The 26778-nt window shown below is 37.4% G+C and overlaps 1 protein-coding gene across 3 annotated transcripts; it reads right to left on the bottom strand.

Moving 5' to 3' along the window:
* Window positions 1–942: 942 nt before the first annotated feature.
* Window positions 943–26778, bottom strand: COQ3 (coenzyme Q3, methyltransferase). Of its 3 annotated transcripts, none has more exons than XM_070450067.1 (8): window positions 25458–26778; window positions 17796–17879; window positions 15470–15596; window positions 13777–13929; window positions 11864–11963; window positions 5725–5967; window positions 2599–2758; window positions 943–1296 (listed from the first exon to the last, which is right to left on the bottom strand). In XM_070450067.1, the coding sequence occupies exons 1-8, from the start codon at window positions 25564–25566 to the stop codon at window positions 1076–1078; spliced, it is 1197 nt and encodes a 398-aa protein (XP_070306168.1). In that variant the 5' UTR covers window positions 25567–26778; the 3' UTR covers window positions 943–1075. The 3 variants fall into 3 exon arrangements, with proteins under 3 accessions (XP_070306168.1, XP_070306170.1, XP_070306169.1); XM_070450069.1 differs by lacking the exon at window positions 17796–17879 and adding an exon at window positions 23120–23251 and having other exon boundaries at window positions 25458–25520; XM_070450068.1 differs by lacking the exon at window positions 17796–17879 and having other exon boundaries at window positions 25458–25613.

Below are 26778 nucleotides of genomic sequence, written 5' to 3'. Positions count from 1 at the left end.
TGAAAAAGGCTAGAAAGTAAAAGCTGACTTCTTACATGAGTAGCATGCATTCAGTCTATGCCATTTTTGGTCCACACCCTCTATCAAAGTCCTTATACATTCTAGGCTTTTAGAAAAAGCCAAGGAATCATACTTCAAGAAGCATAAAAATATATTTCAAGTCAGTAACTTTAATTAAAAATGTTAGCCGAAGAAGAAAATCCTATAAGTGAACTTTTAAATTAAGTTTAAAATTCCTTTCTACTTAAAAAAAAGGTACCATGAAATATTTATAGAACTGTAGAGAGAAATATGCCCAACATAATCTGAATTTCCTGATTCTAATGTTTGATAAAACCCAGAATATATTTAACAATCAATTTGTTTTTCAAAAAACAAAAATTTATAAGAAAAAATACATTTTATCTTCCCAAATATTAGTGGTATAAAATGATATTTGGTTTTCATCAGTCAGAAGCATAACTGCCTTTAACTAAATCCAAATAAAGAAGAATGTAGATGATACAGATTGGTTAAATTAAAACATATTACAGTATATATATGTGTGTGTGCATACATGTGGGGAAAATGTTATATAATCTGTAAGATGAAGTGAAAACAGTATACCCTAATTATATGACAAGGCCTTCCCAGGGTTGCTCAGCAGTAAAGAATCTGCCTGCAATGCAAGAGACAGGTTTGAATCCTGGATTAGGAAGAGCCCCTGGAAAAGGAAATGGCAACCCACTCCAGTATTCTTGCTTGGGAAATCCCATGCACAGAGGAGCCTGGAGGGCCACAGTCCATGGAGTTGCAAGAGTCCGACACAATTTAGCAACTAAATAGTCATCATGTAACAAAGGGTGAGGAACTGAAACTTCTAGATCACATAAAACCTCATCAAAACTTTTTTTATCCACAGAATAACCCTTGAAGATAGTTATTAGATGAAACAGCAAAAGCTTTTATCTAAGGTTTTAACCCTTTTTATTGACTTTTTCTTTATGAACCTGTCTCAAAAAACAAACAGAATATATTTTATATATTTGTAAACATCAGACTTTCAAGCCATTATACTATAGCCCTTAGAAACAGTTCATTTCTTCAGCTCTTCCTGCACACCTGAGTTGGTGGAGGCTTCAGCTTGGAGCTCTTCTGTTTCCCCCTTTAAAGCAAACTCGGCAGGCGCTGGGTGTTCCTGGAGGCTGGATTTCAGAGCATGAGCTGCATAGTTAAGGCTGGTGTTTTCACTCCAATGCCAGTAACCTGAGAAGGGGTTGTAGAGCATTCCCACCACAGTTTGAACTGACAGACCGTCTAAAAAATATATATCAAACAGAGTATATTTAACAAACATTTACCTTCCACAAGCCAAGAGTCTCACACAACTCTCTATATTAAAAAAAAAAAAAAAAGATTTATAACTCAACAGACACAAATATTTTGTAACCATTATAGCTCATTCTTTACTGCAACAGAACATGATATTTGGAATTTGGGTAAGTGCTGGATAAATGTTAGCTGTTATTAGAAAATACTTGCCAACAAGTGACTATTCCAATCAAGCACCTTTAAAATATTTTTTTCAGCTCCATTTTCAACAATGTTAACTTGCAGAAATTACTATATTTCATTGAACAGATAATAGTCTTAGTAAAATCAAGTTTATTGATATACTGTTATATGAACAAAAAGCATGAAACACACGAGTCTAAATACTCAAAAGGAATACTAAATGCCAAATAAATGAACAGACCAATGTTGTTACTTGACAGGAATTCAACAGATAAATCAAGTCCTCAGGAGGTATAAAGCAGGGCTAGAATTACAGGGAGCACAAAAAAGGATTCACAATCTTGCCTTCAAGGAGCTTACAGCCAGAAAGATGTTATAGATACCAAAATAACCATGCTACAAGGCATGCTATAACTGGTATGAAACACTACCTAAGAAGTGACAAAGAAGTTCAAAATACAACTGACATGGCAAAGAGTTGGACATGACTGAGTGACTGATGCGCCCACATGCGTGCGTGCGCACGGACACACACACACACACACACAGGAATCAGGAAAAAGAAAACGTGAGATAAGCTGATCCAAGAATGACCTCAACAGGACAAACTGAGGATATGTAAATTAAAGACATTTGTACCTAATCCTTAAACGAGAGGGCTAAATAGCCAAAAAGGATTCATTATCGTCTATGATTTGCTTGACCCTGGGTTAGGTGCCACAGGTGAGAGAGAAGAGGTATGTAATACCTAACCCTAACTTTTAGGAATTATGATCTAGTTGAGGAGAGATAACCAACATCCAAAGAAGAGTGGCCTAATTCATTCAGTACTAGGTTCTGTGATTAATAATTATTGGCACATTAAAAGGCTTCCCTGGGAGCTCAGCTGGTAAAGAATCTGCCTGCAATGCAGGAGACCTCGGCTTGATTCCTGGGTCAGAAAGATCCCCTGGAGACGGTAATGGCTATGCACTCCAGTATTCTGGCCTGGAGAATTCCATGGACTGCACAGCCCATGGGGTTGCAGAGAGTTGGACACAACTGAGTGACTTTCACTTTCAAAAGTACAGTTAGGCCTTGAAAATTGGAAACATTAATACTTACTTGATTCCAGAATGCTCTCTAGCTTTTCAGGTGAAACGAACTTCTCCCAGGTATGAGTACCTTTTGGTACAATACCTGCAATTTGCTCTGAAAAAACAATTCCCAAGGCATAGGACAGCTGTGTTTTGTTGATTGTAGTAATGAATAAAGAACCATTGGGCTACAAATAATATGAATAGAAGTAAAATTTTATATGTCAGGAATATCAGCTAGATAAAAGCTTGGCTTCCCTCGCCCTCCTCCTCCCTTCCAAATAATTTAAATGCAGTTAAGATACACAAGTGTAAACAAAATATAATTTACCAAAATAATATTTATTTTCCTCTTGGGAAATTCGTTGTTATAGGCAATCCACTATAGATGCACTCACTGAGTTTATGCAACAGTGCTTACAGCTAACTTCTAAAATCATACATTACTATGACTTATGTTTATATTAAATACATTCTTTTGTACATATCAAATACTTTATAATAAAAGTATAGACATGAGATTAGGCTGCCTGTCCTTGTTACATGTCCACACTGACGCTTGAATGTGTTAACACTGCCTTCTCTTCGGGGGAAGCCAAGCCTGCCTAAATTGTTTGGCGCAGCACACAGCCCCACAGCTTGCACAGGCCAGCAAGGCTGGTAAGTGTTCTCCGACAAAAGCATTAATGATTACGGTAGGAAAAGCGTCTGGGCTTCCCAAGTGGCCCAGTGGTAAAGAATCTACCTGCCAAGCAGGAGACAAGAGTTCAATCTCTGGATTCAGAAGATCCCCTGGAGAAGGAAATGGGAACCATCTCCAGTGTTCTTGCCTGGGAAATCCCAGGGACAGAGGAGCCTGGCAGGCTATAGTTAATAGGGTCACAAAGAGTCAGACACAACTGAAGTGACTTAGCACGCACACATGCATATTTACTCCCACAAATGGCAAAAACATAAATGGCTCTTTTAAACATTCTCATTAGCACCTGATGGAGACAAAATGCCCCTCCAAGATAATCATATTAAGATATATATATATATATATATATATATATCTTATATATATATATAAGAAAATATCTCAAATACCACTCCAAACCAAAAATAAAAATGATGCGAAAGGCCCTATAATATTGGGATGTACCCTTAAAACTAAAATATCAGACACTATTTCATGACACATTGTAACATTTCTCTGTAAAACTTTAGTATTCTAAAATATTCAAAATCACTTGTGTGTCAATTATATCTCAATAGAGCTAAGGAAAAAATCAATTATAAATATCTAATCTGTGTTTCATAAAATCTTATTCTAAGGAAACAGTGGTGAGTATTGGTCATTTATTTTTTTTAAAAATAAGCTTTCCATTAAAGCAAAAATTAGTTTTAAATTCCACATTGCCAGTATTCCTAGCATATGTGAAAGACTCTCCATCTAAACATACATACTGAGACACTACACAAAAAGAAATAATTCAGGAGTTTTGCTTGGACAGGAGCTATGCCTAATAAGGCTCATTTAAGAGGGAACACCATCAAGAAACAATACACACTGAAGGAGACTATGGATACGTGGTAACTAAATGCAATGTGGAATCCTGGATTGGATCCTGCAACAGAAAAATGACATTAGTGCAAACACTAATGAAATTGAACAGGGTCTGTAGTGTACTTAATAGTATAATGTCAATGTTAATTTTGTAGCTTTGAAAAATATACCATGGGCTATATTCAGGGCTAGGACTATGGTGAGGCTAATGAGATCCCTTGAGCACTAAACCCGAGGGGGTGCCCCCTCTCTGGGGTGTGCAAATACAGGACTGGCACTGACCAGTGAGTGCGGCCTCGGGCATCATGCCCTGGGTACCACACTTGCTCTTATCAGTTCCTACCCTTATTGGGTAGGATGCTAACAGTAGGACACTTGGGAACAGGAACACTGTGTACTGTCTTTGCAACATCTATAAATTTAAAATTATTTTAAAAGGAAAAGTATATTTTAAAAGCTCTATTTAGAGAAGGGGGCAGCAGAGGATGACATAGTAGATAGTATCACCGACTCAATGGACATAAATTTGAACAAAATCAGGGATATAGTGGAGGACAGAGAAGCCTGGCGTGCTGCCGTCCATGGGGTCACTACAGTCAGACACAACTTAGAGACTGAACAACAATAACAACAAATTTAGATGAAGGCTAAGCATTTAATCCTTTTAGCTCTTGAACTTAGGGGGTTACCTCTTGAATATATAAACAACAGAGTTGGAACCACCTTCAGAGGACTAAGTCTGTGGCAAGTTACATAAGCAAAATAATGTAATGGAAAGAACCAGACTTGAAATAAAAAGATATAGCCTTATGTCCCACTTAAGTACCTAGTGACTTTGACTTAAAGACCATGTGACCTCTGACATCTCTCAAATTCTGATGTTCTCCAGGTCAAAGGCGTTCAGAATGCCTGTCTTACCCTCTTCACCTGGTTGTAGGTAAGATCAAATGAGATCATTTGTATCAAGTGCTTCCCTGGTGGCTTGATGGTAAAGAATCTGCCTGCAATGCAAGTGACCCAGGTTCCAGCCCGGGGTCAGGAAGATCCCCTGGAGAAAGCAGTGGCTACCCACTCCAGTATTCTTGCCTAGAGAATTCCATGGACAGAGAGCCTGGCGGGCTATAGTCCATGACAAAGAGTCAGAGATAACTGAGCGACTAACACTTTCACTTTTCTTCCCTTCTTTTAAAGCTGGTAACTATTACACATACCATGTATATAGACTGACTTAACAAATGCTGGCTAACCAGTTTACGCTAATTATGATTTTTTAAAGTATTAACCCAAATTAATTTCTTAGTAATTGTCATTCAGTGCCTGTTAGGTATTTAATCCAAATTATACCAAGGGATAAATACCACTGTAAATCTATTGTTTGTATTACAGTGTTCAATACCAACAGTTTTCAGGATCCCTGGACATCAAGATACTGGCTCTGGAAAACCCCAGGACTCAGGGCAAGCTGAGACGCAGAAATAACCTCCAGTAGAGATGTTGTCCCCAGATTCTGTCTTCCTGGTTTCAAGTTTATAAAACATTTATTGCTACGGATACATAACATGTACTCAAAAGAAAAAACAAGCAAGAAAACTCTGCAAGTCTTACCTTTAACACTTGAAAGCAGCACTGTATAAATGTTTCTAGATCAATCACATGTTCTACAACTTCAGAAGCTACAACAGCATCAAACATTTCTGCAGTGTCTTGCACAATCTCCTCCAGGGAACACGTTCTGTACTCTATCCTCTCATCCAGGACTGGGTCGAATGATTTATGGTGCTGTGCAGTTTTAATGTTCTCATCCACAGGATCGATTCCAATGACTGAAGCCCCAAGCCGCCCTAGAGGCTAATGGCATAGAAAACTGTTACCCTCAGGAAGAAAACAGAACACATTAGCAATAAAAACCTTCTCAAAAAGGAGACAAGATCAAGCACGAGGGGAATTACTGGAGAGCGTTTATGGGTACATGTAAGTTCAATATACCATTTTCTCTAGTTTATACGTTTGATAATTTCCATAATGAAAAGCTTAAAAGTGAGAACAATAATCACAACAAAAAACTTATTAAGAACTACTAACAAATAGTGAGGAAATTTTTATCTACATTCTCTAGATACATTTATAGGCATATAGTACAATATTAAAATATTTACAGAGTGCAATAAATGAAACATGTCATTGTAAAAAGAAAAATTTTCTAATATTCAAATTCTCTAAGGAACATTTTTTTTCTCCATAGTTTCTCCTGTGACTGACTAGAAACGATTCTTCACATCCAATTCTTCTTTCAACCTCTACATTTGATCACTTCCCATGACATGCCTAAGATTTTTAAAAAAGGCTTAATTTTGATCAAAACACTGCACAGCATTTATTTTATAACTCCTTAGTTAACAAAAGTGAAAATCAAATTATTTTAACTTGGAGACATAAGATCTGTAATAATACACTGAAAAAGCCATAGAACACATACAGTAAAAGTGTACTCACTTACCATTTGATACACCTCATATTCTTTTTTTTTTTTTCCATTTATTTTTATTAGTTGGAGGCTAATTACTTTACATCATTGCAGTGGTTTTTGTCATACACTGAAATGAATTAGCCATGGATTTACATGTATTCCCCATCCCGGTCCCCCCTCCCACCTCCCTCTCCACCCGATCCCTCTGGGTCTTCCCAGTGCGTCAGGCCCGAGCACTTGTCTCATGCACCCAACCTGGGCTGGTGATCTGTTTCACCCTAGATAATATACATGTTTCGATGCTGTTCTCTTGAAACATCCCACCCTCGCCTTCTCCCAGAGTCCACAAGTCTGTTCTATACATCTGAGTCTCTTTTTCTGTTTTGCATATAGGGTTATCATTACCATCTTTCTAAAGTCCATATATATGTGTTAGTATACTGTAATGGTCTTTATCTTTCTGGCTTACTTCGCTCTGTATAATGGGTTCCGGTTTCATCCATCTCATTAGAACTGATTCAAATGAATTCTTTTGAATGGCTGAGTAATATTCCATGGTGTATATGTACCACAGCTTCCTCATCCATTCGTCTGCTGATGGGCATCTAGGTTGCTTCCATGTCCTGGCTATTATAAACAGTGCTGTGATGAACATTGGGGTGCACGTGTCTCTTTCAGATCTGGTTTCCTTGGTGTGTATGCCCAGAAGTGGGATTGCTGGGTCATATGGCAGTTCTATTTCCAGCTTTTTAAGAAATCTCCACACTGTTTTCCATAGTGGCTGTACTAATTTGCATTCCTACCAACAGTGTAAGAGGGTTCCCTTTTCTCCACACCCTCTCCAGCATTTATTGCTTGTAGACTTTTGGATAGCAGCCATCCTGACTGGCGTATAATGGTACCTCATTGTGGTTTTGATTTGCATTTCTCTGATAATGAGTGATGTTGAGCATCTTTTCATGTGTTTGTTAGCCATCTGTATGTCTTCCTTGGAGAAATGTCTGTTGAGTTCTTTGGCCCATTTTTTGATTGGGTCATTTATTTTTCTGGAGTTGAGCTGGAGGAGTTGCTTGTATATTTTTGAGATTAATCCTTTGTCTGTTGCTTCGTTTGCTATTATTTTCTCCCAATCTGAGGGCTGTCTTTTCACCTTGCTTATAGTTTCCTTTGTTGTGCAAAAGCTTTTAAGTTTCATTAGGTCCCATTTGTTTATTTTTGCTTTTATTTCTAAAATTCTGGGATGTGGGTCATAGAGGATCCTGCTGTGATTTATGTCGGGGAGTGTTTTGCCTATGTTCTCCTCTAGGAGTTTTATAGTTTCTGGTCTTACATTTAGATCTTTAATCCATTTTGAGTTTATTTTTGTGTATGGTGTTAGAAAGTGTTCTAGTTTCATTCCTTTACAGGTGGTTGACCAGTTTTCCCAGCACCACTTGTTAAAGAGGTTGTCTTTTTTCCATTGTATATCCTTGCCTCCTTTGTCGAAGATAAGGTGACCATAGGTTCGTGGATTTATCTCTGGGCTTTCTATTCTGTTCCATTGATCTATATTTCTGTCTTTGTGCCAGTACCATACTGTCTTGATGACTGTGGCTTTGTAGTACAGTCTGAAGTCAGGCAGGTTGATTCCTCCAGTTCCATTCCTCTTTCTCAGGATTATTTTCGCTATTCGAGGTTTTTTGTATTTCCATACAAATTGTGAAATTATTTGTTCTAGTTCTGTGAAAAATACCGTTGGTATAGTTTGATAGGGATTGCATTGAATCTATAGATTGCTTTGGGTAGTATAACCATTTTGACAATATTGATTCTTCCAATCCATGAACACGGTATATTTCTCCATCTGTTTGTGTCCTCTTTGATTTCTTTCATCAGTGTTTTATAGTTTTCTATGTATAGGTCTTTTGTTTCTTTAGGTAGATATACTCCTAAGTATTTTATTCTTTTTGTTGCAATGGTGAATGGTATTGTTTCCTTAATTTCTCTTTCTGTTTTCTCATTGTTAGTGTATAGGAATGCAAGAGGTTTCTGCATGTTAATTTTATATCCTGCAACTTTACTGTATTCGTTGATTAGCTCTAGTAATTTTCTGGTAGAGTCTTTAGGGTTTTCTATGTAGAGGATCATGTCATCTGCAAACAGAGAGAGTTTCACTTCTTTTCCTATCTGGATTCCTTTTACTTCTTTTTCTGCCCTGATTGCTGTGGCCAACACTTCCAAAACTATGTTGAATAGTAGTGGTGAGAGTGGGCACCCTTGTCTTGTTCCTGATTTCAGGGGAAATGCTTTCAATTTTTCACCATTGAGGGTGATGCTTGCTGTTACACCTCATATTCTTGATTCTATGGGATGTATTTTTACATATTTTACATTTCCTAAAATTTTATAATTGATGTCAAAAGAAACCAGCCCACTGCCATATGAAGAACATATGTTCTATGCATATGGAAACAGTTATGCATCAAAGGTCTCCGTTAACATCACTGTCAACTTGGCTGTTATAACCTTGACGGTAAGACACACCCCTGTATCTTCACTGATATTTGATTCCTACCTACACTGTTACTTAAAATATCTTTCAAAAGTCTGCTTGCCATGCAGCATTGAAACAAAAAGTTACTGTGTTAATAGAAGATTACAAAATTTACTCTAAGCTAAAGCAAATATTGTTCACAGGGAGAATGAGTATTCTTCTAAGAACTCTAGAGCACCTAAAAAGGGGAGAGCCCCCAAAGCCTGCAAGACTCTTACATTTTGATATTGAAGCAAGTGCAAAAGGACAGCTTATCAGTACATTTAAACCAGTGGAAACGGCCTAATATCCTGGGAGAAAAGAGACAACAAAATTTTCAAAACTATTTGAATGACCAGTGCTTTTTTTCTTTCTTTCTTTAAAAACTGAAGTATAGTTGATTTACAATATTTTATTAATTTCAGATATATAATCACACAGTGATCCAATAGTTTTATAGACTATACTCCATTAAGGTTATTATAAAATAATAGCTATATTTCCCTGTGCTATACAATATACCCTTGTTTATTTGTTTTATACACAGTAGTTTATACCTCTTAATCCTCTTATACCTATCTTGCACTTCCCCCCTTCCTTTTTCTCACTGGCAACTACTAGTTTGTTCTCTGATCTGTGAATCTGTTTCTGTCTTGTTATATGTATTTGTTTATTTTTAAGACTCCACATATATGTAATGATTATAATATTTGTCTTTGACTTATTTTACGAAGTGTTAATATCCTCTAGGTGCATCCACATTGTTGTAAATGGCAAAATTTTCATTCCTTTTTATGGCTGAATAATACTACAATATGTGTGTGTGTGTGTGTTGTGTATCACATCTTCTTTATCCATTCATCTGTTGATGGATACTTAGGTTGCTTCCATATCTTGGCTCTTGTAAATAATGTTGCTATGAGCATTGGTCTGTCTGTATCTTTTCTAATTAGTTTTTTCATTTTCTTCAGAAATATACCCAGGAGCAGAACTGCTCAGTCATATGGCAGTTCTATTTTTAGTGTTTTGAGGAACCTCCACACTGTTTCCTGTAGTGGTTGCATCAATTTACATTCCCACCAGCAGTGTACTAGGGTTTCCTTTTTTCCATATCCTCACCAACATTTGTTATTTGTAGACTTTTTAATGACAGCCATTCAGACTGGTTTGAGGTGATATGTCATTGTGGTTTTGATTTGCATTTCTCTGATGATTAGGGATGTTGAGCATCTTCTCATGTGTCTGTTGGCCATCTGAATGTCTTCTTTGGGAAAATGTCTATCAGGTCTTCTGCTAGTTTTTCAGTCAAGTTGTTTATTTGTTGATGTTGAGGTGTATGAGCTTTTATGTATTTTGGTTCAGTTCAGTTCAGTCACTCAGTCGTGTCCGACTCTTTGCGATCCCATGAACTGCAGCACACCAGGCCTCCCTGTCCATTTACCAACTCCCAGAGTCCACCCAAACCCATGTCCATTGTGTCAGTAATGCCATCCAACCATCTCATCCTCTGTCGTCCCCTTCTCCTCCTGCCTTCAATCTTTCCCAGTATCAGGGTCTTTTCAAATGAGTCAGCTCTCCGCATCAGGTGACCAAAGTACTGGTGTTTCAGCTTCAACATCAGTCCTTACAATGAATGCCCAGGACTGATCTCCTTTAGGATGGACTGGTTGGATCTCCTTGCAGTCCAAGGGACTCTCAAGAGTCTTCTCCAACACCACAGGTCAACAGCATCAATTCTTCGGTGCTCAGCTTTCTTTATAGTCCAACTCTCACATCTGTACATGACCACTGGAAAAACCATAGCCTTGACTAGACAGACCTTTGTTAGCAAAGTAATGTCTCTGCTTTTTAATATGCTGTCTAGGTTGGTCATAACTTTCCTTCCAAGGAGCAAGCATCTTTTAATTTCATGGCTGCAATCACCATCTGCAGTGATTTTGGAGCCCAGAATAATAAAGTCAGCCACTGTTTCCCCATCTATTTGCCATGAAGTGATGGGACCGGATACTAAACCCATATCAATCATATCATTTGCAAATACTTTCTACCATTTAGTAGGTTATCTTTTTGCCTTGATGACAGTTTCCCTTGTTGTAAAAAAACTTTTAGGTTTAATTAGGTCCCATTTATTTATTTTAATCAGTGCCTCATTTTTGTGTAAAAAAAACATTTCTCACTATACTTTTCTGAAATATTTGTATATTTTTAAGGAAGTTAAAAGAATGTATTACTTTTATAATCATAAAAATATTAAAAACATTATACTTTTCCATTAAAAAAAAAATGAACAGTATTATTTCTTAAAAGGATAAGAGAGGGGCTTTCCTGGTGGCTCAGTGGGAAAGAATCTGCCTGCCAATGCAAGAGACATGGGTTCAATCCCTGATCTGGGAAGATCCCACATGCCCCGGAACAACTAAGCCTGAGGGCCATAACTACTGAGCCTGTGCTCTAGAGCCAGGCAGCTGCAGCCACGGGGCCCCCGTGCCAATACCACTGACGCCCAGACGCCCTGGAGCCCGCGCTCTGCGATGAGAAGCCGCCTCAATGAGACGCCGGCACCGCACACCCGGAGAGCAGCCCCTGCTCACCACAACTAGAGAGAGACCCGCGCAGCAATGAAGGCCCAGGGCAGCCAAAGATAAACACACAAAATACGTGGGGGGAAAACCTTCTCCAATGAAAAAAAAAGGATAAAACAGGCATAAACCCACTTCTCAATTTTTTTCCCAGTTAAAAATGGCAAGAAGCCGTAAATCACTTACTTCTGTTAACAATCCACCACCACAACCAACATCAAGTATCTTCATCCCAGACAAAGGTTTTCCTGGCTGGTGATTAGCAACTGTTTTTAAAAGATTGTCTCTTTAAAAAAATTAAAAATATATAAAAACAAATTATTAATTTTATCAATAAAGTCTTAAAAGTGTATAATTTCCAAAGAAATATTAAACTGTTTTTAATCTAAGACTATTGATTTGGGGGACAAAAAATCTTATTATCAGCATAAAATGATATTATGCTTAATTTATAAAACATTTTTAGTAATCAAAAGCAGGAGGTTTAAAGTAAAGCTCTTGAAATAATTATGACTCAATTATTACTTTAGTAATAATCTAAAGAAAACCTTTAAATTGAGTCTCCTTTAATCTTCTAAGTTAGTGGTGTTTTTATGATCACATAAACAGGCATCCAAATCAAGTAACCTTAATTCTAAGATAATTATAATAACAATTTACCATACACACAAACATAAGCACACACATATATATACACCCATATACACACACAGATACCAAAATATCATAAACTAAACTTTTAAGTTGGACTACTAATTATACTTGGAATTCTAATTATACTTATAGTTGGAATTCTAATTATACTTATATTAAAATAAATCTTATATGTAATAAGGACATCTTAGGATATCTTTTATCGCTATTTAAATTAATTGATTTCTAAGAAAAACCTACATAGTGATTAAGGAGATAACTCCGGAATGGAGTTATAATAATAACAGAAAGGACCCATTTCAAATGAAGTCCAATCTATTCTTCACACACTGGACAAAATGACTCCTTTACATTATAATTGAAATCATATTGCTCCCTTTCAATGGTTTTAATTATGATTAGAATAAAATCTAAACTTTTAACCATAATTTGGACTGCCCTGGATGGTCTTTTTTAGTGTGATGACTTCACTAAGAGAGTCACAGAGGTTGGAATAGAGTGGTTCTCAAGCTAAGTGTGCGTCAGAATCATCTGGAGAGTTGGCTAAAACATAGATTGCCGACCCCCAAAGCAGTAGGTCCAACGTGAGACCTGAGAATTTTGTATTTCTAACAAAATCACAGGCGATACTGATGTTGCTAGTCCAGGGCTAACCTTGAGAACCACTGGTTGAGCTTAACAGAATGGCATTTCAGCTTTTCTCTGCCTCAGTGTTTCTGTGGCCGGCTAATTCAGTGGCAGTAAAAACACGCCAGTAGTTTCCCTTTCGCTGCACTAACTCAACCAGCAAAACCAGTTAGGAAGCTCCTTAAGTGCGGTCTGATCTGATATTCTGGGTCTATCACAGAGCTTTACCCATATCGGCTGCTGAAAAATGCTTGATGAATAACTAAAGACAGGCACAGAAGAACAAATAAGCAATTTTGTGATAGTTGGGTTCTGATGAGCCCTTGCCATAGCAAACTCTAAGTTTCTGAAATACATGAACTATGTTTTGAATGATGAATACCTCAGCAGCTCTTATACTCTTACAGAGTCTAGACCCCAAGCTCTGAACAAGGTTAAGTTCTCAAAGAATTTGTTGAATTGAACCTTCTAAGTAGCATTCCTTTTATCAAACTTCCTAAATGTCAAGGATGTTATAAAATGACCTCGATGCCACAGGACCATAATTCCTTTTCATATGGATTTAATTCTAATTAACTTGATAACAACCAAAAATACTTCCAGTTAATTTATGAAAGCAGTCTAGAATTTAAGTGGTGTTATTAAAAAAAACTAATTGTTTTGAACAATGGACATCGAAGAGAATTCTAATTTCCAAAGCAAACATAAAACACAGTGTTTTGAACCTAGGCATAAACCAAGAGAAAACTGAACTTGAAAGAAAATGAATTATTGAAAAGAGCTATATTTTAAAAGGCCTAGAATTTCTGGACTGTTACCTAATGAACGGCACCCTCAGGTCATTCATAGAGTGAAGAGGCGCATAAACTCCTTGCTCATCCCACCACCTGTGAGCCAGGGCCAGGAAGGTCTTCACCTCACTACTGTCTACAGTGGTCCTTGAAGTACTATATGGTCTTGTCCAAGGGAGCCTAAGAGGTCATTAACAAGAGCCAGGCAAAAATTACCATTTGAAAAAATGCAGCATGGGATATATTAAGTAGAAAGATACTCTAATTTACAATTTATTAGATTCTAAATACATATATTGTTCATTTTCTGATATTTCAAAATAAGTTTTCTTATAATTACAGTGTGTGTATATATATATATATATATATATATATATATATATATATACACAAATTAATTTGCTTTCAAAGTAAGTTACAACAAAAATGAAACTATAAAACTTGGACTTTTGGGTCACATAATAGTAGCAGCAGTAGCAGCGGAATAGTAGTAGTAAGTATTTACTGATCACAGTTCCTGCAACATAGTGGGTGCTCAGGAAACATCTGTCAAATAAATAATCTGAAGGGGAAGGGCTAGAAGAGTATACAGTTCACCTAAATTTTTTTTTAATCAAATGGGATCAAATAGGGACTAAATAGGGATCACACAGACACTACAACAGGTCCCATGTCAAAGCACATGATAGAAAAATCCCCCAGAGGTTCTTGGGTAACAGATAGGTTGTTAGGTTAGCATAGGTAATGACATTTAAATTTGTACTACATTTTTCTTAGCTACACAGAGTACATTCTATACTGATTACTCACTATCCTTTTAAGAATTAAATGTCACTCTTCTTTAATATTATCTTATGAATATTACCCTCTTTTTCATGCTTTATGCAAAGCCTGGGTAATGAAGGACTAACTTACAATAGATAACAGCAGGTGGTTGCTCAGTTGACCAAGAATGATTTTACAGACATCCAATCTCAAAGGAACTCATTCATTTATGAGAAGTGGAAGCATGCATTTGGAAAACAGAGCTCATACCTTAACTCTAAGCAATATTTTTCAGAAGGTTAGAAATTGGTTTATAATATATGAATACATGAAGATATTACTTTGATTCAATCTTACTATATAGGATGTATACTTAACCACTATATATTTATGTTGCATCCAAAACATTTATGATTTAAGCACTGTGTTATTTGTGTCCTGTCATAAGGATATTACGAGGAAGTAAAAGTAGTTCTCCAAGGAATATAGTCTTACATTAAAAATGAAAGCTATCACTGAATATGGATGAAAAGTGAGCACTGGATTTATACTATATCCAAATTTTCTGTGGGTTTGAAATTTTTCAAATTTAAAAGTTGCCGGAAAAATAAGAATATTTAAATAAACAAAAGCTACCTTAAGGCCTTCCCTGGTGGCTCAGATGGTAAAGAATCCACCTGCAATGTGAAAGACCTGGGTTCGATCCCTGGGTTGTGAAGATCCCCTGGAGAAGGACATGACAACCCACTCCAGTATTCTTGCCTGGAGAATTCCATGGACAGAGGAGCCTGGTGGGCTAAGTCCATAGGGTTGCAAAGGATCAGACACGACTGAGTGACTAAGCACCTTAATCAAACCACATGAGTTATACTGACAGTTTATTAAACACAATCAATACAAAACTGTTATTGTACATTATTGTGTAAATATTTGCCACAGTAATGAATAAACTTACCTATAATTTTTCATCCAATTCAGGCAGGCAAAAGTCATGCTATAGGATTTGGACCACATGATTCTGTTTTCATTGAAAACCCATGGTTTAACTTGTAGAATCCAACTGAGCTGATTCTTTGGATAAACTGAAAAAAGAAAACTAAACGTCTAAAGAAAGCATTGTACAGTGAGAATCCCTGATATGCATGTAACTGAAGAAACTATTTTATATGGCAATCTTGTATTACAATTGACAAACAAAAGGGTCTTTTTCTTAATTTTGGATTTTATTCTAAATTATAAAAAAAAAATCTTGCCGTCTACTATCTAACTCTAATCAGACATTCCTGAAATTATAATCAGCAAAAATAAGCAATGCCTATGTTAAAGTTTTTCATGCATTTGTTCTTATATCCATATAATGCTGTATAAAATTATTAAAAATTACATTCAAATTAAAACTACATTACCTTTTAAGCTAGGGTAATATTAATTTTGAGATTATTTATCAAAACTATTTCAAATTATCTTACTTTCATGTTGGCTACATGAAATTGATTTATACATATGCTCAGTACTCTTTACAGAGGAAAAAAAAGGTGCATATATATATAATGTATACATATGTATATATAATATATACATAATGTATAATATATATATCCTAAAATAAATAGTCATCCAGTTTACAAGTTCCAATTTACACAAGAGCCTACTTCATGAATTACTCTGCAGCAAAACATTCAGTTGTTCAATAAACATTTAAAAAAAATAGACGTTAGAGCAAAGAAAACTACTAGGATATTACAAATTTAACAAACAAAAAAAGTCAGTGGTTTCTACACATTAACAATGAACAACTAAAAAGGAAAATTCAAAATGTTCTTTCATTTAAAATCAGTCCAAAAAAGAATACTTCCATTGCTGTATAAATCCAGCAAAACATGTTCAGAGGTCTGTAATCAAAGACAACCTAATAAATGATGAAACATACGATGCTCATGGAGTGGAAGATTCAACATAAATCCTCCCCAAATTCATCTATATGTTCAACACAATTTCTATCAAAATTCCAACAGTCTTTTTTTGGTAGTAAAAGACAAGCCGATTCTAAAATTTATATAAAAAGGCAAAAGAGGCAGAATAACTAAAACAATATTGGAAAAGGTGAATAAAATTGCAAGAATCAAATACCCAATTTTAGGACTTATTATAGAGCTACAGTAACCAAGGCAGTGAGGTAATGGAGGAGAGACAAACTCAAACATCAGTGCAAGAAAAAAATGTCCAAAGAGAGACCAAAAAAAAGAAAAAAAAAATTTACCCAACTGATTTTTTGACAACAGTGCAAAAGCAGTTCAAAGGAAGAATGGTCTCTTCAATAAATGGTGTTGAAACAATTAGATGTCCTCAACATAAAAGAGCATTTTGACCTAAGTCTCACATCTTACACAAACCTGAACTCAAAATGATATAAATGCAAAATTATAAAACTTTTAGAAGAAAATACAGCAGAGAATCTTCATGACTTAAGAGTTACACAGAGTTCTCATATCTCACACCAAAATCACAATCCATAAAAGAAAATATTGATTAAACTGGATTTAAACAAAATTCAAAACTTATGCTCTGTAAAACCCCTTGTTAAGAAGAAGCAAAGGCAAGTCACAGAACGGGAGGAAAGATGTGCAGAACATACATCCCATCAAGAGCTGGCGTCTGGGATATACACTCTGAACTCAACAGTGAAATGAAGCAAGAACAACAAATGAAAATCTCGCACAGAGAAAACAAAACAAAATAAGCAATCCAGTTATAAAATGGGTGTGGGTATTATAAAATGGGTATAAAAAGACAATGCATTAAAGAGGATCAGTCAGTCAGTTCAGTCGCTAAGTCGTGTCCGACTCTTTGCAACCCGTGGACTGCAGCACACCAGGCCTCCCTGTCCATCACCAACTCCTGGAGTTTACTTAAACCCATGTCCTTCGAGTCGGTGATGCCATCCAACCATCTCATCCTCTGTTGTCCCCTTCTCCTCCTGCCCTCCATCTTTCCCAGCATCAGGGTCTTTTCAAATGAGTTAGCTCTTCGTATCAGGTGGACAAAGTACTGGAGTTTCAGCTTCAGCACCAGTCCTTCCAATGAATATTTAGGACTGATTTCCTTTAGGATGGACTGGTTGGATCTCTTTGCAGTCCAAGGGACTCTCAAGAGTCTTCTCCACAGTTCAAAAGCATCATTCTTCTGTGCTTAGAAGAGGATATACAGATGCAAATAAGCACATAAAGAGATATTAAGTATCCATAGCCATTAGAAGAATGCAAATGAAAGCCACTACATACCTCTCAAATTGGCTAAAATTTTACCATCCTTGATATGACCAGGTGTAGACGAAGATATGAAAAAACTTGATCTCTTATATATTGCTAGTAGGAATGTAAAATGGTACAGACACCATGAAAAGGAGTTCAGCAGTTTACAATAAAGTTAAACGTATTTATCTTGCAGCTCAACAATTGCATTCCTGGGCATTTATCCCAGAGAAGTAAAAATTTAATCCACACAAAAACCTGTACATCAATTTTCATAGTAATTTAATTCATAACAGCCCCAAACTGGAAACAATCAAAATACCCTACAATAGGTGAATGGTTAAACAAACTGTGGCATATTCATATCAAGAAATTCTACTAAGAAATCAAAAGGAGTTAACTATAGATACATGCAGAAAGTTGGATGGATTTCAAGGGTATTTATGCCGATTACAGGAAAATTTTTTCAAAAGGTATATATTGTATGATTCCATTCATATAAAAGTCTTGAAATGGCTAAATTATAATGGAAATAATAATATAATGTAACAGAAAACAGATCAAGGTTTAAGGCTGCTGGTAGGATTTAACTATAAAGGAGCAGTACCAGGACTTTTTGTGATTATGGGACAGTTCCATATCCTGATTGTGGTGATTATTACACAAATCTCTATGTGTAGTAACACAAACACACACAGACCAAAGGAGCACATGTTAGGGTGGTGAAATCCAAATAAGGACTGTAGTTTAGTTAATAGTATCACACCAATGTCAATTCTGACAATGTATTGTATTAGCCAAAAAGTTCGTTTGGATTTTTCCATACAACGTAGTGGAAGTCCCAACAAACTTTTTTTTGCCAGCCCAATAATATGGTTATGTAAGATGTTATCACTGAGGAAATGGGTGAAGGGTATATGGAAATTCTCTGTATTATTTTTGTAACTTCTTATGAGTCTAATTATTTCAAAATAAAATTTAACTAAAAAGCACAAGTGCACACTACAAAATGACTCTCCTACTCCTGACTATGTATCTATCCAATTTTCCTCTCCAGAGGCAACCAATGTTACTAAATTTGCTTGTAAGCATCCAGATATTCTATACATAGTTTATCTTCATATATCAACTTCTCTCCTTTTATACAAAATGTAGCACAGTATACTCATTCTTCTGTACCTTGCTCTTTTCAGGTACTGATGCATCTTTTTTTTTTCCATTTATTTTTATTAGTTGGACGCTGATGTATCTTGAAGATTTTTTATATAATAGAGCATAAGAACTTCCTTTTTTAAGAGTTACACAGTAACCTACTGTATGGTTATATTTCATCATTTATTTAAGCAGTGCTCTACTAATGGATGTTTATTTAGGCTATTTCTAATTCTGTGCTACTCCAAAAACATAAGATTAAATTACACAGGTAACTTCATACATTTTTTAGACTACCTGCATATAAAACCCCAAGAATTGTTGTGTCAACTGGCATGGGTATTTATAAGTCTGTAATTTCCTTCACAGATGTTGAACCAATGCAATTCCATGGGTAATATGAGATTCTAGGGATGGTTTTCCCACAGTGATTATATGTTGATAGCCACCTATGCAATGTATTATCAAACGTTTTTATCTTTGCTAATCCAATAGGTGAAAATGGTATCTCAGTAGAGTTTCAATTTATCATGAGTGAAGTGTCTTTTTTTTAAATTTAATGGTGCTATAAGCCAAGGGTTAGTCACTTAGTTGTGTCTGGCTCTTTGCGACCTCATGGACTGTAGCCTGCCATGTTCCTCTGTCCACAGCATTCTCCAGGTTAGAATACTGGTGTGGGTTGCCATTCCCTTCTCGAGGAGATCTTCCCGACGCAGGGATCAAACCTGGGTCTTCTGCATTGCAGGCAGATTCTTTACCATCTGAGCCACCAGGGAAGCCCCCAATAGTGCTACGGTCTGAATAATATCCCCTCCAAATACATATGTTGAAATCCTGACCCCCAAGGTGATGGTATTAGGTGGTGGTCTTTGGGCAGGATTAGGTCTTAAGGATGGAACTTTCATGACTAAATTTAGTGGCCTTATATAAAAAGACTGCAGAGAGTGAAAAGGATATACCTATGAACCAGGGGAGTGAGCACTCGCCAGATATCAAACATTGGACTCTGTAGTCCCCAGGGCTGTGAAAAGTAATATTGTTGTTTATAAGTCGCCTAGTCTGGTATTTTGTTGCAGTAGTGGAACTAAGACAGATGGTCATTTATATTCCTGTCTTGCCTTTTCACAGTCTCTGAACATTATTTTCCTGAGATTTTTGTTTTTTAAATTTTGTCTTATAGGACTTTACAGTATGGCCCAAATTAACTTCAATGTTCTCATAAAAAAAGTTTGTGTTTCTAGACTTCTGCTCATGTTATTCTCTCTTCCATCACTGCTAGCTGTATTACTTTTTAAGACCCAGGTCAACTATCACCTCCTTTATTTCTTTAGGTAGGTAAATGAGATATTAGAGAATTAAGCGGGACTTTCCCGATGGTCCAGAGGTTCAGACTTTGCCTTCCAATGTAGGGGGCGTGGGTTCAATCCCTGGTTGGGGAAGGAATGCCAAGAAACAAAATGTTAAAAAAAAAAAGAAGAAGCAATATTGTAACAAATTCAATAAAGACTTTAACTGTGGTCCACATCACAAAAATCTTTCTAAAAGAGTTATGAAAACTGTGATACATAGATAAGAATTTACAGTTGACCCTTGAACAGCTTGGGGGTTATGGATGCCAAGGCATGCATGCAGTAAAAAACCCAGGTATAACTTTGTAGACAGCCTTCCTTATCAGCCATCCTACATTCTTGAATTTAACTAACCTCAGACAGTATGGTGTCTGGAGTACATATTTACTGAAAAAAAATCTGCATTTAAGAAAACTGTGCAGTTCAAACTTGTATTGTTCAAGGGTCAACTGTATGAGGTATTATCGTGAAATTGAGCCTCAAAGATTTTAACGTAGTCCTTGCTCTCTAGCCAGTGATGACCCCTATCTCCCTCTCACCCCATCTCATTTCTGGGTAATTAGGCCTTCAGTCATCAATATGGCCAGAATTCTTAATAGCCTTAAAAATCGCTTCACCATAACTGAGAGAAACTAATCAACTTTGTATTAATAGAATGCTAACAATTCCTTTTTTAAAAAAAGAAAAATTACTTGGCTGTGCTGAGTCTTTATCATGGCATGAGTAATCTTTGGTTGCAGCCTGCAGGATTTAGTTCCTTGACCAGGGATCAAACCCAGGCCCCCTGCATTGGGAGCTTGGGGTCTTAGCCATTGAACCACCAGGAAGTCCCATATCAATTCCTTCTTTACCTTGAAACTGTGACATTCTGGTATTTGAAATTTCAAAGGAATGGGGAAATTTTTCCTTTTATTTATTCAAAAAGTCATTTATCAGCACCCCTTGGGTACTAAGCTAGTAGCGCAGAAGGCCTCTACCCTGCCAACGCTGTAGTTCTGGCGTTCGTCACTGTCTGATTACTCTCAGGCCTCCCTGAGCCTCCCCTACACTTTCTACACAGATGCCAAGTGTTATTTCTTAAAAACAAGTCTGATTGTTATTCCTTTAGTAATTTCCCACTTCTTCAAGACAAAAAGTCAATCCCAGGAGGTGTGGGTGGTCTTTCATGTACTTGTCATGACCTACAATGTCTCCTGTCTCATCCCTGGCCATTCTTTGCCCTCACTTACAGCCCTTTATCCACACCATACTTCTCAAGCAACACCCTGCAGTTTCTGAGAAACCTCCTCACAGATACTAAAGGTGGTCCTCTGGCCACTCCAACTTCTAAAACTGGACAACTTTAAGACAGCTTCTTAAATACCTTAAGAAGTTTCCCTGACCCCAAATTTCTTTTGTCAACTCCCCAAAATTGGAAATGTTCACACTGTATGTTTTCTAAATTTCTGATTATAAAAGACATACTTACTGAAAAACTACAAAAAGTATATAAGGAATGATAAAATCATAGATCATCAACTCCACTTCACATTATCACTGCTAAAATTTTAATGTATCTCTATTCTTGCTATATATCTCCAAGTTCATAATACAAACTGCTTTGTAGCTGATTTTTTTTTTACTGTTTTAAAAATTGACATGTAGTTAATTTACAATATTGTCTTCATTTCAGGTGTACAGAAAGTGACTCAGATGTATGTGTATATATATATATATATATATATACACACACATATGAATATATACATGCTTTTACAGATTCTTTTCCATTATGGGTTATTACAAGATACAGAATATAGTTCTCTGTGGTATACAGTAGGTTCCTATTGTTTATCTATTTTATATATATATATATATATATATATGAGTGTGTATATGTTAATTCCAAACTCATAATTGATTCCCTCCTACCCCACTCCTGCTATCCCTTTTGGTAACTGTAAGTTTGTTTTCTATGTCTGTGAGTCTATTTCTGCATTGTAAACAAGTTTCATTTATGTCATTTTTTTCAGATTCCACATATAAACAGTACCATGTGATACTTGTCTTTCTCTGACTTACTTCACTATATGACGATTTCTCGGTCCATCTATGTTTCTGCAAATGGCATGATTTCTTTAAAGGCGGAATAAGATTCCATTGTGTATATATACCACATTTCTTTATCTGTTCATCTGTCATAGGACACTTAGTCTGTTTCCATGTCTGAGCTATTGAAACAGTGCTGCTATGAACAATGGGGTGCATGTTTCTTTTCAGATCAAGTTTTTCTCCATATAAATGCCCAGAAGTGGAACTGAAGGGTCCGTGCTGCGCTTCTTGAACACAACAGACATGCCTCCGCCCCAGGGCCTCTGCAACTGCTGCTGGTGCTGCCTGGCACATCTTTTCCACATTATCAACACACCTCCCTCCTTCATCTCGTCCACGTTCAAGTACATCGTTTCATCCCTGATCATCCTTCTGACACTGAACCCCCTCAACCCATATGCAAGATCATATGGTAACTCTATTTTTTGTTTTTTAAGGAAACTCTATACTGTTTTCCATAGTGGCTGCCCCAATATATATATACATTTCCACCTAGAGTACACAAGGCTTCCTTTTTTTTTTTTAGGAGGCTTCCTTTTTCTCCACACCTCTCTAGCATTATTTGTAGATCTTTCTTTCAATCATGGCCATTCTGACTGGTGTGAGGTGATACCACATTGTAGATTTATATTTCTCTAATAATTATCAGCAAATTTGGAAAACTCAGCAGTGGCCACAGGACTGGAAAAGGTCAGTTTTCATTCCAATCCCAAAGAAAGGCAATGCCAAAGAATGCTCAAACTACCGCACAAGTGCACTCACCTCACACACTAGTAAAGTAATGCTCAAAATTCTCCAAGCCAGGCTTCAGCAATACATGAACCGTGAACTTCCAGATGTTCAAGCTGGTTTTAGAAAAGGCAGAGGAACCAGAGATCAAATTGCCAACATCTCCTGGATCATTGAAAAAACAAAAGAGTTCCAGAAAAACATCTATTTCTGCTTTATTGACTATGCCAAAGCCTTTGACTGTGTGGATCACAATAAACTGGAAAATTCTTCAAGAGTTGGGACTACCAGACCACCTCACCTGCCTCCTGAGAAACCTGTATGCAGGTCAGGAAGCAACAGTTAAAACTAGACAAGGAACAACAAACTGGTTCCCAATAGGAAAAGGAGTAAGTCAAGGCTGTATATTGTCACCCTGCTTATTTAACTTATATGCAGAGTACATCATGAGAAATGCCGGGCTGGAGGAAGCACAAGCTAGAATCAAGATTGCCGGGAAAAATATCAATAACCTCAGATATGCAGACACCACCCTTATGGCAGAAAGTGAAGAAGAACTAAAGAGCCTCTTGATGAAAGTGAAAGAGGAGAGTGAAAAAGCTGGCTTAAAGCTCAACATTCAGAAAACAAGATCACGGCATCCGGTCCCATCACTTCATGGCAAATAGATGGGGAAACAGTGGCTGACTTTATTTTTTAGGGCTCCAAAATCACTGCAGATGGTGACTGCAGCCATGAAATTAAAAGATGCTTACTCCTTGGAAAGAAAGTTATGACCAACCTAGACAGCATATTAAAAAGTAGAGACATTACTTTACCAACAAAGGTCCGTCTAGTCAAGGCTATGGTTTTTCCAGTAGTCATGTATGGATGTGAGAGGTGGACTATAAAGAAAGCAGAGCGCTAAAGAATTGATGCTTTTGAACTGTGGTTGAAGACTTTTGAGAGTCCCTTGGACAGCAAGATCTAACCAGTCCATCCTAAAGGAGATCAGTCCTGAATACTGATTGGAAGGACTGATGTTGAAGCTGAAACTCCAACACTTTGTCCACCTGATGTGAAGAGCTGACTCATTGGAAAAGACCCTGATGCTGGGAAAGATGGAGGGCAGGAGGAGAAGGGGACAACAAAGGATGAGATGGTTGGATGGCATCACTGACTCAACGGACATGAGTTTGAGTAAACTCCAGGAGTTGGCGATGGACAGGGAGGAGTGGTGTGCTGTGGTTCATGGGGTCGCAAAAAGTCAGACACGACTGAGCGACTGAACTGAATAATTAGCAATACTGAGCTTTTCATATGGTGGATCACCCAAATGTCTTCCTCAGAGAAACATCTATTTAGGTCTTCTATAACTTACCTTCTTAACACTACATTTAATCATTTACCACATGGCTTCACTTTGATTTAAACTATGGTATTTACTGAGGCAGCATTATTTTTCACTGTATTGACAGTAACACCTTTTTTTTTTTTTTTTAACTGGCTGGGTCACAGCTTGTGGGATTTCTGTCCTCTACCACGGATTGAACCCTGTCCACGGCAGTGAAGCACTGATATCGTAACCACTAGGCCACCTGAGAACTCCCACAACTTAGCAATCTACTGGAGGCCTTTAAGTTTCCCAGTTTTTGTTCTTTATAACCTGATCTTAGCTCCAACTAACATTTTATTTAAAATGACTTTTAGATATCACTTCTTTAAAATTCCCAGTGCCTCGCATAGGGTATTTGTTAAATGAGTTTCATGCAAAGGATGAACTTAACGTTCTGGTTAATACTGGGAGTTAAATAATCAAACTGTCTTCTACAAGCATCAGGTTCAGTGAGTTTTTTAAAATCTTATTTTCGCAGTTTGTTGAATTAACCTATTCATCAAAAAACAGTATAGCTGCCTTATACTCTGGGGAAAAGGGGGGGGGAGGTGCAAGATATGTGCAAATAAAACACAAACACAAGACGATAAATAAGTATAAGACAGCTGGTGTCCTTTCTCGCTGAGGCAAAAGAAAAAAGGCTGAAGACCTTGCGACTCCAGCAGGCACAGTTTGTCGCCGGCTCCTAGGGAAGGAGCTCAACGAAAGTAAGACAAAGGTCACTGAATATATGGCGGCGGGCCGCGCGGCCTTCGCTCTCCTCCGCCAGGACCACTAGGCCTCAGCTACTTTTCCCAGCCTCTGGGAAAGGGAGGGTAACAGCCTAGGCCGGGTGTTCAACACACCGGAAGGACCAGCGCAGAAGACAGATTTTTGGCCCAGCCCGCGGGGACCGAGACAGCGGGACGCCCTCTACCGCGCCTGCGCAGGTCAGTCAGCTCGAAGGGCTTCGCGAGCGCGACACGTACAAACACACACACACACACTCACACTCACCCGCCGACGTAGTTAGGCGAGAAGAGTCCGCCTGTGTGCTCCGGAATCCCGCTCGAAGTCCTCCTAAAAATCGCCTCCCGGAGGAGCTTAGCTTGCTTCCTCCCCACATCACGACAGAACGGATACGCCTCTCTTCCGGTCCCTCCCGCAAAAGATCCCCATCAGAAAGGTTCCGAGAGCCATCTTAATCATGGTCACTGTGATGGATATTATAGATGTGTGGCTGTAATTACTGCTCACGTTCAATGTCAAACTCGACCACAGAACGCTTGCATTATCATGTTTCACCATGCCTGCTCCTGTATGACCGCTCAAAGCAGCCATCAGACCACCTCCAAGTCGCCACTTAGAGCTGTGTGAGCTAGCTTTTATTCCTATATCGCTCTAATTATTTCATACTTGAGATGTCCCCCAAGGACATTTATACTATCTATAAGACACTGACCCTAAGAGAATCACAAAAGATCTGAAGCCTTTCTTTCTTTTTTTTTAAGTCTTGTTTATCTCACAAGACCTACAAATGAAGCCTTTCTTTCTTAAGGGGAATACTGTCCCTCCTTTCAAGGCACTCAAATGTCAGAGGGCCCAACATCTAAGTTGAAAATTTTATTTTCCTTGAGTGACCTCATAATATTCCAGACAAAGCACACAGTATGTAGCAGAGAACTGTTAAGTCACTCAGGCTAGGCAACTTCCCTTAATTAGAACAGGCAATCATTTACATTTCACTTCTGTGTAACAGCCTTTCCTTGGGTAAGAACAATGATAAATTTCCAACATTAAAGGCAAAAACATCATTGTACATTTTTTACCGGCAGGGTCAGATTGGTAAAGGCTTCTGTGTATCAGTGAAGACTACTGCTCAGTAATGGTCTTTCCCTTAGTAAAATATTGACTGCTTCCTAAGTGGTTGCAAATTTATCAGTTGTCTTCAGAGCTCCCCTCTCAATATATTAATACATGATCATCTCTCCCAACTGAAGGTAGAAAGCTCTGCACAGAACATTTATGAGCAATGTTCTATTTGCTGGAGATCCGAGGAAAAAGCAAAGTGAAAGTTTGCTTTCACACCAGTTCGACAACAAAGGCAGTGATTTGCCTTAATACCAAGAGAAAACAAAGTCTCTTGAATACCCACTGGTTTGGTTCAGTTAAGCAAAACTAGCTTACAGAATTTTTCTCTACAAGTAGCAACAAAAGGCTTTTCCAATGATGCTTAAACACAAGTTGTGCTGGAAGGACTAGCAGCTATGCGATGTTATGTTTGTCCTTGGGATTATTTCCCAGATCATCTCCATGGTCTTACCGATATTGTAAACTG

The sequence above is a fragment of the Odocoileus virginianus genome, chromosome 19 (assembly GCF_023699985.2).
Source record: "Odocoileus virginianus isolate 20LAN1187 ecotype Illinois chromosome 19, Ovbor_1.2, whole genome shotgun sequence".
In the NCBI taxonomy this organism is placed as follows: domain Eukaryota; kingdom Metazoa; phylum Chordata; class Mammalia; order Artiodactyla; family Cervidae; genus Odocoileus; species Odocoileus virginianus.
The sequence above is the reverse complement of the archived record's forward strand: the minus strand, read 5'-3'. Positions and strand labels throughout refer to the sequence as shown.

Bases quoted from the DNA above. Each gene is read 5' to 3' on its own strand.
- COQ3 (XM_070450067.1), bottom strand. From the start codon at position 25,566: ATGTGGGGAGGAAGCAAGCTAAGCTCCTCCGGGAGGCGATTTTTAGGA. The intron at 13,930-15,469 runs GTAAGTTTATTC...ATGACCTCTTAG, and splicing joins AATTGGATGAAAAATTATAG to GCTCCCTTGGACAAGACCAT. The intron at 2,759-5,724 runs GTAAGACTTGCA...TATTATTTGTAG, and splicing joins GCTGCTTTCAAGTGTTAAAG to CCCAATGGTTCTTTATTCAT.